Source organism: Onychostoma macrolepis, chromosome 20, assembly GCF_012432095.1.
Source record: "Onychostoma macrolepis isolate SWU-2019 chromosome 20, ASM1243209v1, whole genome shotgun sequence".
NCBI lineage: Eukaryota > Metazoa > Chordata > Actinopteri > Cypriniformes > Cyprinidae > Onychostoma > Onychostoma macrolepis.
Window position 1 is genome coordinate 20641846 of NC_081174.1, and position 17726 is coordinate 20659571.

The 17726-nt window shown below is 34.6% G+C and overlaps 1 protein-coding gene across 1 annotated transcript in view; it reads right to left on the reverse strand.

Moving 5' to 3' along the window:
- Positions 1-5668: 5668 nt before the first annotated feature.
- nbas (NBAS subunit of NRZ tethering complex) overlaps positions 5669-17726 on the reverse strand; it is a 183363-nt gene continuing 171305 nt past the window's right edge. Inside the window, 4 exon segments of the mRNA XM_058755173.1 lie at positions 5669-5808; positions 6237-6294; positions 15529-15657; positions 15863-16007. Coding sequence (XP_058611156.1) covers positions 5684-5808; positions 6237-6294; positions 15529-15657; positions 15863-16007 — 457 coding nt within the window. The 3' untranslated portion in view covers positions 5669-5683.

Sequence of the window (17726 nt, forward strand, 5' to 3'; positions counted from 1 at the left end):
TTGTACAAAATGTTTAGGATACACCAAAAGTAGATTAATTATTTGTCAAATCTGTTATTGTGATTTTGCAGTGAATCTCTCATTCACATTTTAAAAACAATAATATGATGGAAATTGTTAAAATTCTGTTTTAGACATGCCATGTGGTATCTGGTTTGAGGGTTAGCATCTTGAGCTAAAGCACAAAATGGTGGAAAATGTCAACTCTGTTATTGTCAACTCTGTTAGTTTTTTAAAAAGTTTAATGATAACAGAGTTGACAATGAGTAACAGAGTCAAATGTTACCAATCACATTTAAGTATTTTGCATTATTATTATGTTTATTTTGGATTCTGGGTCATTTTACTGTAAATGATACATTTGTTTTACATCATTACAGGCTAAAGAAATTGAATTACAGGTAAATTAACCTCTCAGCAGCAGAAAGGCAAGGGCAACAGAGGGCACAGCAACATGCTGACCCTGTAAGGAAGGCAGAAAATAGACAGAGACAGATGACACAAAAGGAAAAAAGCACCACTACTCAAAATTAATGTTTTGCTCTAATGTTTATAAATACTAATGTAAACATATGGCTACAAAATAAATCTAATGTTCTTGCAAACTGATATTCCTTGAATCAAGAGCTCTGTCTTTTATTATGTCTATAAAAAACTTGCATAGTGCACATTTAAATACTAAATAAAGACATATGCACTGTAAAAAAAATTCCGTAGTTTTTACAAAATAATTCTGGCAGCTGTGGTTGCCATTATAATTTTGTAAAAAAAAATACAGAAAAACTGTAAACACATTTACAGAACAAAACTGTAAAATGTACAGTATAAAACTGTAATTTACAAACAGGGAAATTTGAATGTAAACCACTAAATTCAACAACACACACTGCTTTTAAAATCTGTTTTGTACCTTTAACATACTGACAACCACCATAATAATGCAGGGGGTAAAAGAGAAAGCCACATGAAGAATCAAAGCTCCATCACAGGTAGCTTCGCCACAAGCAGAAGCATATACTAATATATAGAAGGTGCACAGAGTCATTCATGTAAACACAAAACACCATCATGGTAACACACATTATACTTAAATAATGCAATAAACTTTCATTAAACAAAAGAAGATGTAACATAAAGCCCAAATGTACATAACTGATAACAAAAACGATTAAAAAAACATGATTATATAAACAAAATACTTTAAAATGTGGAGTGTCACGCAGGGAATTATGGGAATATCAGTTTACAGTTTTTGACTGTAAATTATACATTGATTTGTTATTTTTACTTCTAAAAATTGTACAATTAACAGCATTTTACTGTAAAATTACATGAAATGACTGGTTAGATCTTTTACAGTTTTTCCCTGTATATAGTACAGGAACTCACTGTTAACAATTAACAGTTTTTTTCAGTAGCGTTTTTACAAAATTTTACAGTTAAAATTACACTTATTTTTTACAGTGTGGGCAGAAATTGCCAATAACTGATTTGCATGCCCAGGGTGAGGGAGCAGCTATGTCATTTTATTTTCCAGATCTTTGGACACATTAAGTTAATTTTCAATTACATGAAAGATCTGTAATTCACATGTATTTTATCAAATTAAATAGTTGTTACATTTAAAATGGTTTCAGTTTCAGAATCTGGCAAAAAATGTTGCTGTTTTTGGTCTTTTAACTACAGGTGGTCAACTCTGTTTTGTGATGTCAACTCTGTTACCATCAATGTCAACTCTGTTTGTTTAAAGTTTTGCTTTAAAAATGATAATTATATGTGTTTTATTGTTAACAAATTGCTCAGAAGCTAATTAGCCTAAATAGTACTACTACTACATGAAATTTTAAAGAATTTCATTCATTTTTAAAGCTATGATTAGAGAAAATACACACCATGTTGGCAACTTTTCAATTAAACGGGTTGATATTTTTACTCTAAAACAAAAAGTCTATATATTTTTAGGTTTAAAGTTGAATTAATGGATTAAGAGACAGATGTTCTTCTAGGGAGGACAGGGTTTTAAATTGTGTTACATTTGTTAACTGTATATGTTTGACCCAATTTGTCTACAACAGAGTTGACAGATTTTTCTGTTAGTACATTGATTTTCAGAATAAATATTTAAAATCTTACAAGTTTAAGATCAGCAAATATAGAAAATATTAAATTTAAAGTGTGTTCTATGAAAATAAAAAAAGTTTAACCAAAAAAAAATCCTATTTTTTTGTTTTCTTTCTCAGCTTGAAATGTACCCGCAATTCTAGAATGAGTCATATATATATATATATATATATATATATATATATATATATATATACACACACACACACACACACACACACACATAATATATGGGCTGTCAATAGATTAAAACATTTAATCACGATTAATCACATGATTGTCATGAGTTAACTCGTGATTAATCACAACTTTAAAAAATTTTTTTTTATCTGTTCTAAACCAGCTCTCCCTTCCAAGATGTTAATCTGCACAAAAATCCTGATTTATAATCGAGCCGTCGTCTGAATCAAATCAAATAAGCTACACATAAGATAAAGACAATAGCTGTGCTGTGAAATCGCTAAAGGAGTCTGAAAAGTTGCTAAATCTAGCGACACAACGGTTAGGCCACCGATCAAACAGAAAATGTGCGCTGCGTTAATAAAATGTTAATAAAATTAGTGCCGTTAAATAAATAAATATATATATATATATATATATATATATATATATATATATATTTACCTGTTAATTGATCTTATTCTTTTATGAACACGTCTGATACCATATCACTTAAAGAAAACTGTAAAAACCATCTTATCAAACCAATAAACCTGCCATAAATGCCACTTTTACACTAATAAACAGACTAAATCTTGCCGCCTCCACCTCAGAATAGAGCTCATATAGACTCACGCCTGCCTTTCCCCTGGGCACACTATATTCTGTTTATCAGTGTTATCTAGTGGCCATGTTGCACTTGCATGTCTGGAGGAGGTCAGATGTGATATAAACGAGCTTAGAGAGATGTCCCACCCTTCTGTGACCCCCAGCCTGCTCAGAGAGACCAGGAGCGCCTCTCTCGTCTTTTCAGCATAAATTATTCAACTGCCGGCTTTAGAGGTGGAGAACACAGAGGAGCAGTACCGTAGGAGTCAGCACACTGGAAAATCAATTATGTGCTAAATTTGATTAAAGGCAAGTCCAAGCCAAGAGATATGATGCCCTTTGACTGCGTGTGCATGCGTCCTCATATTAAATGCGACGTGACATTAATAGTGGATATAAAATACTCAAATGCAGTTTATATATACCGTACTGACCTCACACAAAGGTTTCTAATGCCTATGGAATGAGTTCAGATTTACAGTGATCTAAAAGACATTCTAAACGTAGGTCACATTAGAGAAGCTTCATGGACAAAAAGGTCAATTTTCTGTTGTCAATAGTGTAGCGATATACACAGATCAAGCAGCTTTCTATTGGTCAGCGCCAGGAATCCATATGACCAACTAGACTCGTTGCGAAATCTGGGTGGGGAAATCTTTCAATATTTCTGATCATGTGGAGTCCTTTTGAAATGACTGGATTTCACAATGGTAAATGATGGTAAATGTGCCCACTACATTTCACATGTTCGATAGCATGTGCACATTTCAGATATTTTTTCATTTCATCCTCTATATATACACATTTATGTCAACAAATGAAAGGGAAAAGTAAAGTAATTGAGGGAGAAAGAGGGATGGTAGGTAATCAAAGCTTTCTGAGGGATACAGACACTACAATTAAACATAATATCAATGATCACAACCACATTCATCCACTCACGCTCGCTTACCATTTGTATGTGATTCTGAGAGAAACCAGATTATTAACTCTTAGAAACAAAGCATACTACACCAGGTCTTTAAAAGCTGTTTTTTTTTTACCATTCAGTGTGATGGATAATTCAAAACAGCATGACCTTTGACGTTGTCATAATTCTCTACAATTGTCATCATATCAATCCAGTGTTGTAGTTGAGAACATTTCATTCAAGTCCAAGAGAAGAACAAGATGAAAAGTGTTTTGAGTCAAGATGGAGACCAAAAGACAATCGAGTCAAACTGAGTCCATATGCCCCTGACTGCATTACAAAACCAATCTATACATAAACAATCTTGGACTCATATTTTCATGGTCATGGTTAGGCCTGGGTATCGAGTTTGATACTTTTTAAGGCACCAACCGAATTGCCTCGATACCATTGAGTACTGAAAAACGTCGTCTTGTTTGATACCAAATTTCGATAAAGGGATAATTTCATCAATGTCAGCGAGCCAATAAGCAGGCAGCACGCTCGATGTACCTAAATCAAATGCTGGTGATTAGCTCTGGTAAGGCATCAAGGAAAAACACTAGTTTATGCCAGTTATGCCCAGAAAAGTGGCTCACACATGAGGCTTTAGCGTGTAAGCGTCCAATCACCCATAGATGTAAGGCTACATTTACACTAGTGCGTTTTCATTTTAAAACAATCTTTTAAAAAGAAAACGATCCTTGTCCATACTGGTGTTTCCACTGCATTTCAGAAAAGATCTCCGTCCGCACTACATGACTGAAAACGCATGTTACTTAACCATTCATGCACACTGTAGCATCAGGCTACATAAGACAGTTTACAAAATTTATACCACGCTTTTACTCAAAACTCACTTTAAACCACTGAGTGTTTGTAATAAATTCTGATTGTGATCGAATGTGTGTTTTGGCCATATGATGTTGCCAAAATATGCTATTTGTAAACTTTTATAGTAAAGCTAAGTATAGCTTAGCACTACACCTGCTTAGCATTTCTTATGTAAACACCCTGTATTGTTATTTAAAAAAAAGGCCAAATCTAATGAAAATCACATGCAAATCATATACTGTCGTAATCATGTGTTTATTAGCTTAATGCTAGCTTAATGGAACCGGTATTGAAATCAAGGTACCGTATCGAAAATTTCTGAATGATACCTAGCCCTAATCATGGTCTTAACTTGTACTCGACCTACTTCTGGTTTCAGTCTTGACTCAGACTCGAATGAGCTGGTCACGACTACAGTAATGTACTACTCTGCAGCCTCCTTCTCTCATTTGTTGATGAGTTTCAATTTGTGACAATGACTGATTATTTATTATTGCTTACCTAGATATTCTAGCAGTAGAACAGTGTGTAACTCTATAAAACACATAAAAAATAAATAAAACAAAAAGATTCAAAATGCACATAGTCTTCTGTTAAAGCAAAAAGTATGTTTTAATAGAGACTACGTCTGAAGCAAAAACCGCTTTGAAGGCCATACTTCAGCTATTATTAGTGGTCGTTTTATTAGCAGAAGTAAATGAGTTTGAAATGAGCAGCATCTGGAGGGAGTGAATTACACAGGCACAGTTAATGTTGCTAAGCAAGCTTCAGTCTGGACACATACAGAATAGTCCCTGTGACTTCTGCCACACAAAAGATCCACACTGGCTAGTCCCAGGAGTCACCGTCGAAAACAAGACATCTCATCTATGGCTCTCTTCATTCAGGCCCAAAGCTACATTTCACAAGTTGAGACCACAGCAATGAGAAGAACCTTTTAATGTAGATACATTTACGTCTTAGTTGCAATTAATTCTTTTTGACATTAAAACTATTTACTTTTCTGTTGACTCATTTTTTTCCTTGTGTATGTGATGGTGAATTTCTCCTCCCCTGCTCAAAGCCTTGTAGTAGTTTTGCACTCTTTTTTCTTCTTTCCAGCCAATGGAGAGCCGTTAGAGACAGCACAGACGGACCTAAAAGGTCGAAGAACAGCAAGTGCAATGTGAGAGAGCAAGAGAGAGTGAAAAACAGAGAGAAAGAGTGTGTTAGAGAAATTGAGAGAGGAGGATGGAAGGAGGGAGGGAGGAAAATAAGAGGATGAAGGGAAAAGGGAAGAGCATGGAGAGAGTCAGAGCTAAAATGTCGAGCGTTGAACTGTGAAGAAAGATCGGCCAGCTGTAGAAACCACTTCATAAAGAGTGAGAGAAACAACGAGAAAGCGAAAAACAGCATGAAGGAGGAGAGAGAGCTGGCACACGGCATATAATGTTTCAAATGCATGGCGATGATAAAAAAACGATGTGGCTTTTGAAAAATCATTTGAATTTTTCTTCATTTGAAAGGAATGAAGATGTGAATATGAGAGAGCAGTAATGTGCTGTTAAGATATTCTACTCATCACCTCCTTCCAACAGACAGACGAGAGCAATCCCTCGTTCTCCTTGATTGGAACTCCATTTCTGATCATTTCAAGGAGAAAAATGAGAGAGAAGAAATAAAATGAGAGAAAGAAGAGATGCAAATAGCACTGACTTACAGTAGCATATACTGTATATTCAGTCACACCTGAATATAAGTCGCAGTGGGTAAATTTGAAAAAATAGGAGAGGAAAAATACAGATAAGTTGCATCGTGGTATGAGTCACATTTTATTAGCTACATTCAGGAACAAATGTTAAATACATTTATATAAAAGTATAAAATAAATTATAGTGGCATTCATTATAAACTAGCCTAAATGAATTTAAAGTGAAACTCAATTTCAAATATACAAATAGAGTTCATGTGCTATATAGTTTGTCTAACAAGAACAAACTCTGTTAAAGTTGAATGTAAGGAGAGATAAAAACCAATACCCATCTCTATGCACATACCACTAATGTTTAATTTGCCCTCAGTGACCAGTATTTACCATCATTTACCAAATTTGAAAAACATAACAAAAGCAAATTAATGACTTCTGTTAATTTTCAAGTTTTTATTTTATTTTTTCACCACATTTATTTTACCACTTGTGATGTCAAGTTAGCAATGCTAGAAGACTTTGATAAATTACTAAATTGCAACATGTTTGAGGTTATTTCAAAAAGTGCAAATTATTTTACTTGGGCTACTTATTAAGGGCATCATTTTCCAAAAATCAATCCATCAATCTATCTATCTATAAGGTAGATGGATAGTTAGATAGATAGACAGATGTATAAGAGAAAGAAAGAACTGAGGTAGGCACATTAGAGAGTGAGGAAGGAATGAATTTAAAAAGGAAGTAAGAAAAGAAATAAAGAAGGAAGTAATAAGGGATGGATAGATCGATGCATGTATGTATGGAGAAATGGATGGATGTATTTATGTATGGATGGCCAGCCAGGAGTTCTTGGCATGGCAGTAAGTGTGTGTCAGAAACGGAGAATGAGAAAGACAGCGGATCTGTGCAATCCCTCTCCTCTGGACAGACAAGCACAGAAAATGAACAGAACGAGGAGACCGCACACAGATGGCATAAAATCGTTTTACTATATTCAGCTACAGGTGTGAGCAAACAGTCATGTATCTCAACCCTCTTTTATGGTAACTCTTCAAATATTTGTTGTTGTATTGTTAATACATACTTGATGAGCAGGGCTTATTGGTACAACTGATAACTCAGGAAAAGCATTATACACAAACAATAATTCTATATTTAAGTTCTATATTAAAGACCTCGGGTCTTTAGCAACTCGGAACGTCATTCCCTACACTCTCCCTTCTTCATTTTTTAAAGTTAGACATCAACTTTTTTTAGTATACCTCAATCTATTCATCATAAATAATAATAATAATAATAATTAATAAAAGAATGTCTGTTTTCTGATTAATTTTTTTGAAAAAATGGAAACGGTTGCTAGAGACCCGAGTTGTGTAATAGTGAACTTATATTTTTCTTGCACAACAATTAAATATTTGATGACTGAATCCATGCAGTTCACCTTTATTCCTCAAAGTATTTGATAGACAATGATGACGTGATGTTTCACTCATAATTACCGCAGGCAAAAAACTAAAATATATCATCAGCAAAAGCTGAAATGACTTGAATGACTTTACTGCAGAGCAATTACTGTACACAATGAAATAGAAATGTCACTGTCATTTGATGGTGGATGTGATGAATAAGCTGCCAGCGATCAAAATATTGATTTTGAAGTCACTGAAAACGATAGTTTTGAGAATATGGCTGAGATCGTGAATATGAGCCAGATGCTGAATGTATACTGGGGAAATGTGCTCTGATGATTACAGTGATGGTAAAATCAGCTACTCAAATTGAACCCTTCTAAGCTTCAAAAGGTAAGAAAATATGCTTTATTTTAATCTTTAGTAATTGCTCTTAAAATATCAATTGAGTTTTTTGCTATTGCAGCAGTTAGAGATCCATCCGTGTTAGATATGTAGTTCTGGGTCGCTAAAGACCTGAATATGTAATAATGATTGGCGAAACAGTCATGCATTTAAAGGTTAAAGGGATAGTTCACGCAACAATAAAAACTGTGATCATTTACTCACCCTCATGGCAAGACCATCCATCCATCCATCCATCCATCCATCCATCCATCCATCCATCCATCCATCTATCTATCGACTTGATTAATTTGTTGAAACAATATCTTCTTTTGTGTTCAGCAGAAGAAAGAAGGTTAAACAGGTTTGGATCAACAACATTATTTTGAACATACATCACTACAATAGAAGAGAGAGTGAGTAAATTTACCTCTGCCTTCGAAAATGCCAAAAAATTAACTTGTCAAGCTGAACAAACAATATTTTATTGAGGCTGAATATATTGCTCACAACGATCAGTGGTCCAAAACATCAATTGCTGCCAACAAATGAAAATAAAACGGCTTGATTTTTGTTATGGGGAAATGTCCTTTAAAGGCCCCAGCAGTGAGGTTAATGAAGCGACTTTGATCACACTGGAAGTCAGAAACATGAGCACACACAGCCATAAATATTTCAGACCATAATCTTATAAAATCCCAGATAAAGGTAAACCCATTGATCCAGAATAAAATGCCCCGTACTCTCTAGGGTAGACTTTCCTGTGTTTGTGTGTAGGTCTGGTTGCATGTTGTATCTGTGGAAGACGAACTGATTAAAAGCATAAATGTTCACACAAACATAAACATGTTTGTTTTTCCTATCATAGTAGTCACTTCTACTGACCTAGTGTTTTTTTTTTTAATATATATAGTGAGGTAATGATATTTTCTATCCTCTAACCCAAGCCTCTTTTCATTAAGACATTATTTAGTTGTTTATTAAGCTATTTTGTTGTGGGGACTGTTGGTAAGTGATTGAGGTTTTTTCTATCCCTGTGTGGACATTTTGTTCTCACATAAATAAAACAGCACATTAACACGGCCTATTTACAAATCCACATAATGTTCACTAATATCTGCTAATGCACACAAGGAGCTCGTTAAAAATGTATGTTTTTGACTTTTGTTTTGTTTTTTTTCTTTTGTGATGGTTGCAATGCAGCTTTAATTGGAATGACGGAGGGTGTTTGCCGTCTCATAAATGATGCATGCTTGGCTTTTCTTTTATCATTTAAATCATAAAGCTGGTTTGGATCAGGACAGAGTAGGACGAGGAGCAGGTCCAAAACACCGCTGGGTCTCTGCAGTACCCGTTTCAGAGCAGCCCTCGTGAAAACACCAAGCGGTTTTATTATTACAGATGGCAGCGGTAAAAGAGGGGGTGGATGAGAAATAGATAACCACAAACTATAACCTGCATATTGGAGTTCAGCAACAATCTAATTAGATGTAAATCAGAGAAGGTGAAACCGAAGGGAGGTAGAAAAGAGATTCACAATCTCAGCGACCCATTGACAAGTCTGGTCCACACTGCAGTGTATTTTGGCCAAGAATCTCCTACTCATGAAGAGACCATGTGACTGAAACGTAAAGGGATCAACAGTTTATTCGGAGTTCACCTGCAGTTTAGGGACAGTTTAATCTTAAATAGATTCAGAGGCTGAGCTGCAAATAATCTTTTACTTTGACAGACAGCTTTGTAAATTTTCTGTCACATGCAATTTTTATCTATTAGATACCGTCATGCTTGATGTTTTAATGAGACATTAATCTAACAAAGATTTTTTTTTTTAGTTCTAACCATACCATGTTGCAGCTTCTTTGCCTTATTCTGCTCTCTGTAAACTAACAATGATCAATACAGCAATATATTGATATTTCTGCATACACTAATACAATTCATCAACATCAGTTATTGTATTATAAACAAAGATGAATTAAAAATGAACAACTGTTATATTATGAACTAACAATAATAAATTCTGCAAATGTTTTATTTTTAATGATACTTAATGCATTAACTATTGTTAAATTGTAAAGTACAATCAATTTATTTTCTCGTTTACTTCTAATACCTATTAAAATATCATCACTGTGGGAAATCTTCTGAAGTAATACAGCCATTCAGAAACAAATGTAAGATGTTTAATGTGCATGAAAGACACCCCTTATGCTGCATTTATTTGATTAAAAAAAACGCAGTTAAAAATCTTGACATTATTAGAATTAATTTAAAAATTTTTTTTTAATATATTGTAAAAACTGAATTTTCAGCAGCCATAACTCTAGCCTTCAGTTTTTTTTTCTTTTTTTTCTTTTTTTTGGAAACCATGGTACATTTTTTGCAGGATTCTTTAATGAGTAGAAAGTTCAAAACAACAACATTTATTGTAAATAGAAATCATTATAAATGATTTAACTGTCACTTTCAACCAATATATATTTTTATCTGTTAAAAAAAAAAAAGTCAAAATTGGTCAAATCTGGTAAATGACAGAAAAATGTTTGCCAAGCTCTGAATAGATGATAGATAACACAAGACACCACAACAATAGATGTGAAAAGAAGAAAAAAACAGGAAGATGATAGGAAACAAGAAAACTATTAAGGCGCTGTGCTGAGTTGACAGAATTTCCCTGAATCAATAATGACAAAAACATTGCTTTTTAAGTCAGAAATTGTTCTAAAGTAAAGGTAATGGACTGAGAACTAAAGATACATAAAGGTGCAAGTGTTGATGTGACAACAATTTCCCAGCAAAATAGCTTCTGGGAGATTTTGCTGAATGCTGGCATGCTGGAAGATGGAAAGAAGAAAAGAATGACCCTTTTAAAAATGGCCTATACCAAAGTCATTCAGCCGAACTGTCGACTACTGTCCCTTTCTTTCATGTCCTCTTTCTTCACATTACAGGCCCATTTATTCACATTTCCTGAACTGTGATTTCTTGGAAAGACCAGGTCTATGCACACAATGGATCAAGTGAACTCCTGCAGAGAAGAAAATGAAGGAGTGATTGTCTTAATGGTGGACTCCTCACATCTCTAGGGTCAAATCTTCACGGTCCGACAGATTCTGACGTCCGGTGTCCTATTCCACAAGCATTCTTACATCAATTTTCTTTAAATGGTCTAATTGAAGCTTTTCTGTCAGTGAAACGGCGTCGCCTGTACAACTGTTTTACAAGATAATTTCAATAGCAAGACTGACAAGGCTGTCACGTAAACAAATAGATACACGCAGCACATGACTAGCAAAATTAATAACAGGCCACTTAAAATTGAAGAAAAATATATAATAAAAGAACCTACATAATCACTTCATAATTTCCCCTCTATTTTTGATTGTTGTTCTTAATTAAACAAAATAATCTCCATAAAAACAACCTCATCACAGAGAATAATAAAAGCCATGCTTATTCAACATGATTCATATTCCGGAGCAATAAGTCCATTATAAAACACAAGCTTATTATGAGCGGGAACAATGCACATCAGATCGCCCAATACAAACAGAGACGGGCCGAGCGCTATGTAATTGCTCCCGGTACAGAAAGCCAATTGAATGGCACTGATGAGTCTATTCAAATATAATCTGTGAGGAAAAAGGAAGCACCGGGGCTGAGGTGTGACCGAATACGTGTGGAGAAGACAGAGCTGAAGGAGTCAAAGATGAATGATACTTGATTACTTTTGTGAAGATGACGCATGTCGCCGCACGCTCCTGTGTAATGACATCACCGGTTGGAAGTCCTCGCGTAAACACGTACGCAACAAAGCAGCAAGGGGTTGAAAAGAATTAAGATGTTGTCAGGAATGAATTATTCAGTGATGATAATGTGGTTGAACATCGGTTTTAAGCTTGCCAGAGGAGTGAATTTACACAAAACAACGATAATAACAAAAATCGAACGTAATGACAGCTGCAACTGCTCTACTGAGAATGCAGCAAAATGTCCAAAAAGGGGAAACGAGGACACGGCGTGTGTATGTGTGTGTGTGTGTGTGTGTGTGGAGGCTGGAGCATGGCAGAAGGGTTACTAAATAAATCACTGTCTTGAGCGTTCAGAGGGGAGTGCCCTTGTGAAGCAAACTCCCTTTACCGCTGAAGTCAGATTGTGTTGATAGATTACAACATGATACACTTACTGAGAAGAACAAGAAACACAAACCACAATCACAACATTTTGTTTGATGAATTAATTGTCATACAAATAAATGCGAAAAATATACATTTGTTCAGCTTGAACATATTAATTTATAATTAATGGATATATGCAAACGAATAATGCATAAAAACGGAATGATAAATAATATTTTAAATACTTTGATTTAAAAAAAATATATATATCTCCTAGTAATGTTCAAAATAATTCGTATTTTAATTCTTTATAAATATTTGTAACAATTCTTAAAGGTCCACTTTAGTATTATTAATATTTTCCTTTAATACTTGAAGTAATGTTTCAGATATTTACAAAAGGTTTAGATGATTTCTCTCGGGGCCCATTTTAGTCTTAATAATATTTTAAATAATAGGTAATGTTTTAAATGTTTACAAATGCTTAAAATATTTATTTGGTTTCCTCTTTAATCTTGGTTTTTCCATGTACAACAATGGTTCTTTTGTGGCCGAGACAACCTGAATATTATATTGTGGTAATATATTTTTGTCATTGAATATTCAAATATTATGCACTAGTAATATATCCATCTTAAATTCTTCACTTTGATGTATTATTTTAAGGTGATCCATACCATAACAGTGAAAACTAATTAATATTACAATAAAGTGAAACTTGAGCGCTGAAACATGTTCATGTCATATGAGTGGGTTCATAATACACCATGGCACCATAAAAAGAGACATAAAAATATGCATAAAAAGAGACATTTCATGGAATTTGCAAAAAATAAAAAAATATATATAAATGCACAATAATAATTACAAATATCTACAGTTAGATCAAATAATCATAATCAAGCATAATAATCTGGGACTGTCCACCACAACTGAATCCATAGACAAACGTGCACACAAACATAGACACACACACACACACACACACACACACACACCTTGACTCAAAATAAACCACTTGTTTAAAAAACCCAAATTCACCTATTTCTTTCTCTCTGGCTTTCGTCCATCTCTCTGCCAGGTTTGTAGATGAAAGCACATCACCCTTGCCCCGAGAGAAGGAGATTACCCTCATTTTAAGTGAGCTCTTCTCAGTTTCATGGCTTTATCTGATCTAGAGTCAGTGAGAATGTGAGCTCTAATTGATCCTTCTGAGACGCAGCTTATCCAGTCAGTTCCCTAGTCAGTTTTTGGGCTATGATGAATTTTTAGGTGAACCCTAACAGCATCGCAGTGAGCTGTGGTGGTAGCGTAGCGGTTCAAGCTGTGCTCTATGATCAGGCTATGATAAGGGACCTTGTTAAAAACAAACTTCAGTCAGTCGTTCTGAATGGTAGAATCCTTTGGAAGGATATGCAAGTGCGAATTTTGTCAGACTTTCCCACATGTAACTAACTATTATCATTAGGTGTTTATGAATATTGTTTAGTGTTAATAACTGTCCTACTTGGTCCTCATTGCTTCTGCACTGGCTGACATGTAAATGTAGAATATCATATACAAACCTATCAAATTAACCGACTTCAAAAATTTGCAGCAAGTTCAAAAAGACTGTTTTTATGACTGACTTATTATTTAATAAATGTACTGAGAATGAAGTTTTGAAACTCTTATTTCAAAAGATCAAGGAAATTTTGATTTCTCAATATCACCCCTTCAAAAGGTAAAAAAACGTAAAAAATGTATTGTTTTCGGTTCGCTTGATAATGCTTTCAGTTAAAGAGTGTAGTACTCCTAACTCTTTTATCATATTTAATTCTGCAGATTTCCCTCATAATTACTGCAAAAAAATAAGAAATTAAAAGTATGCAGATCCATTGTGTCAACACATGACCCGCTGAGACTTCCAGCATTGTGCAGCTGAGCAAGGCGTTTAACCCTTGGCTTATAGCAGGGAATTGCAGCAGAAGGTAATGTAGAGTAAATTGCTTTAGAATAAAAGCATGTAGATTAATGCAAATGAATCAAATTATGTTTTCAAGGTATCTGGGAAGAGTCGACGTGTTTGGTTTTAATGTGTAGTCATTCCCACAACAGCCGAGCTGAGAGGATAAATTAAGTGATGGCACTGTGAGGGCTTGGCTTTTATCTGACCTGTAGTCAGAGAGAGATAGAGGTTATGGTCAGAGGCAAGCTTGCTCTGATAGCACATATCTGATTCAGTCACTTCTGGTGTCAACAGTCAGTTTAGTTTAATTGAATCCACATTACTAGTGACAGTGGTGGCTAGCTGACATCCTTGACCGTTAGATTTGTCCAGCAATAGGTTGTGAATGATATCCTTTTTTTCATTATTGCTGTTAGCACAAATGACAGAAATACTTCAATTATTTAACTCGGAGGCCACTTTTAGAAAATGCAGAATGACCACAGGCCAATGAATACAATGGCCTGGTTAGACACTCCAATAGATGACCCTTCTCAACTGTTAATTTCACTAAAACCTTTTCTAATTTAATCTGATTAATCTATAAATTAAATGTAATTTTACATATTTTTAAACTTCATCTACTCTGCAAGCGACTCTACCGTTCTTATTATAAAATCACCACAGGAGTGTTGCTACTGTTAACTTAAACTAAAACTAAAATCGTTTTCATTAATTATAATAAAGCTGAAATAAAAAATATAAAAATTAGATGAAAAACTTAAATTTAAATTAAAATGATAAATGTTGTCTTGGCAAATAACTGAAATATGTTTAATTAGAAACTGAGTTGTACAAAAATATTTAAGGCAGTTTTTAAATAAACTTGTTTAATGATAACCACGTTTCTATTTCAATTTCTTGTTGAAATATGAAGATTTAATGCCAGGCATGCTACTAGTAATGTTTAGCAACATTTTGTTCACACATCAACAGAAAACATCATAGACTAAAAGACTGATGTTGGAATTTAAGAATCAGTATTGGTTCTTCAAAAATGAAGATTGATTAAAATTCATCAATACTGTCAACCAAGCCATAATTAAAACACTGTTCCAGTATCTCAACTGTTAAAGTGTTGAACTAGAAATGCCAAAGTCATGGATTAGATTCCCAGAAAACACACCATCAAGGGAAATGCATGAAGCAGCTGAGCTGAATTAAAAAAAAAAAAAAAAAAGTCCGCTTTGTGGTTACTGAGCCATCTGCAACATCGTGGGACATCAGATTTAGCCTGTGAGAGAAAACGCAGTCAGAATGAAACTTACATCAGTGATGTTTTTGATCTGATCCTGGGTCAGTTTGCGCAGATGCTCATCCTCGCTCTCTGTCATCAACTTCAGAGCGGGCAGCCTAATCCCAGCATTCAACAGCAGAGAGCAAATGCACCCAATGCACTAGAATAAACGGAATTGAAGTGTGAATGTCACGCTATAATCAACATAGCAGAGCTGCACTCACAGTAACAAGTTACAGGAAAAGCACAGAGATCTATTACAAAGGTAGATGCTGAAAATGCTTCTTCACGGATTTTTTTTTTTTACTCTAGACATGCTATCAGTGGCATTAGCGTGTAGCATGATGACACACACACACTCTTACCTGTGGGATAAGTTTGTGTTTGGTTGGGTAGAGCGAGCGGCACATAGTTAGAACCTCATCCCCGATGTTTATGTGAGAAAGGCTTCGGGAATGTGCAAGCAGGGCAGATGTAAGACGCACCCAGGGATTCTGCTCCGTCTCCAACCTGTGTAGAGAGAGACATGTTTCTGAAGACCAACACTCAAAACGGAGCTAAAGATGTAATGACATGAAATAAGAATCATGAAAGTTCATGAGGCACCGTCAAACTTTTAATAGGAAAGCTCTGTATAATGAAAAAGAAATCCAATCATAATTATCATGGCATATTACACGTGTGCAGCTATAAAACAGCGCATATGCTTATCTCCTGACTTCTACGAGAGATGAGAGAAGCTTTCTAACAAACTCCACTGCCGACTGAGATAAACACACATAATCATAATCAAATGCAATCGCACACACACTGATTCCTCTTATAATTGAAGCTGGTCTTTCATACACAGAATGTTTTACTGTAGATAATAACACAATCCACAGTTATAGAGACAACGAGGAACCTGGAAAACTTAATTACATTCATTACAGTAGTTAAAGGACATAGATTGGCTATCAAAACTTCCTTAAAGGAAAAGTTCATTAAAAAATGCAAACGCACCCTCATGTTTTTTTAAACCCATATGCTGCCATTTTAACAAAAAGTGAATTTTAAAGAACCTTCACCTAGATCTTCTCTATAAAACAACGGTTTTAACTATAAAAGCACCATAAAAGGTGCCATAAAATGGTCTATATAACTCATGAACTGTATTCCAAGTCTTCTAAAGTCATAAAATGAAATTTAAGTTGATCTGCTAGAGCTCTGAAATCACAGGTACTGGAGCAGGTTTGGCATTATGGTGTTTGGTTACAAGAAATGCAAAAACCAATTATGTTTGATATTAGTGACATCCAATCTATGCTATTAGCATATTTGATTTAGTTGACTTAAATCATACAAAGCTATCATATGACTTCAGAAGATTATAGCATACGAGATATATATAGACCACTTTTATGCTTTTCCCCCCTCCATTTTCTGGAATTTAACTGGTCACTGTATGTTTTCACAAAATTCTCATATTGTATTTCATTTTCATTTTTTTATTTATTTTTATTTTTTTACTTTCTATGGAGACTACATGAATATAAATAAATAAAAGTACCACCAGAACTTAAATTTCAACTCATGTTAGGAGAATAATTTAAGTAATAGTTTTTCAAAAACTCTTTCATCGTTTAATCACTTTTGATTTGAAATTGCTTTTACGGCTTTCTTTCTTCTGTGCAACAACAAAGATGTTTAAAGAATGTTGGTAACCAAACAGTTCTTGTGACCATTGACTTCCACTGTATGAACAACAACAACAACAACAAAAATCATCTTTTATGTTCCACATAAGAAAGTCATACAGATGTGAAATTACATAAAGGTGAATAAATGACAACAGAACTATCCCTTTAAGGCTCTACAAGCAAAGGTTCTGCAGAATGAAACCTGCGGAGCTCTAATGGGAAAAACATTAGAGATACTTTAAAAGGATCATGTTGTGGCCAGTGTCATGTATCCTCTAAGAAAAGGCTGCCACCCAGAACTCTGCAGTGTGTCGATTTAAATTGATTTCCATTCGGATGGCCTTTTCTGGGACTTACTAAAGCAAGACAGAATGAGGAGCAACAAGACAGGTGTTCAGGAGACAGCAAATGTGCCATCTGAATCTTAAGTGATGATACACACCCGGTGCACTGTGTGAGATCACAAATGCCGCACATGGTCACATGTGAATAAATGAATGTATAGTCAAGCGCTCCTTTATCCTCTCTACATTTGGCTCCTTATCGCGCT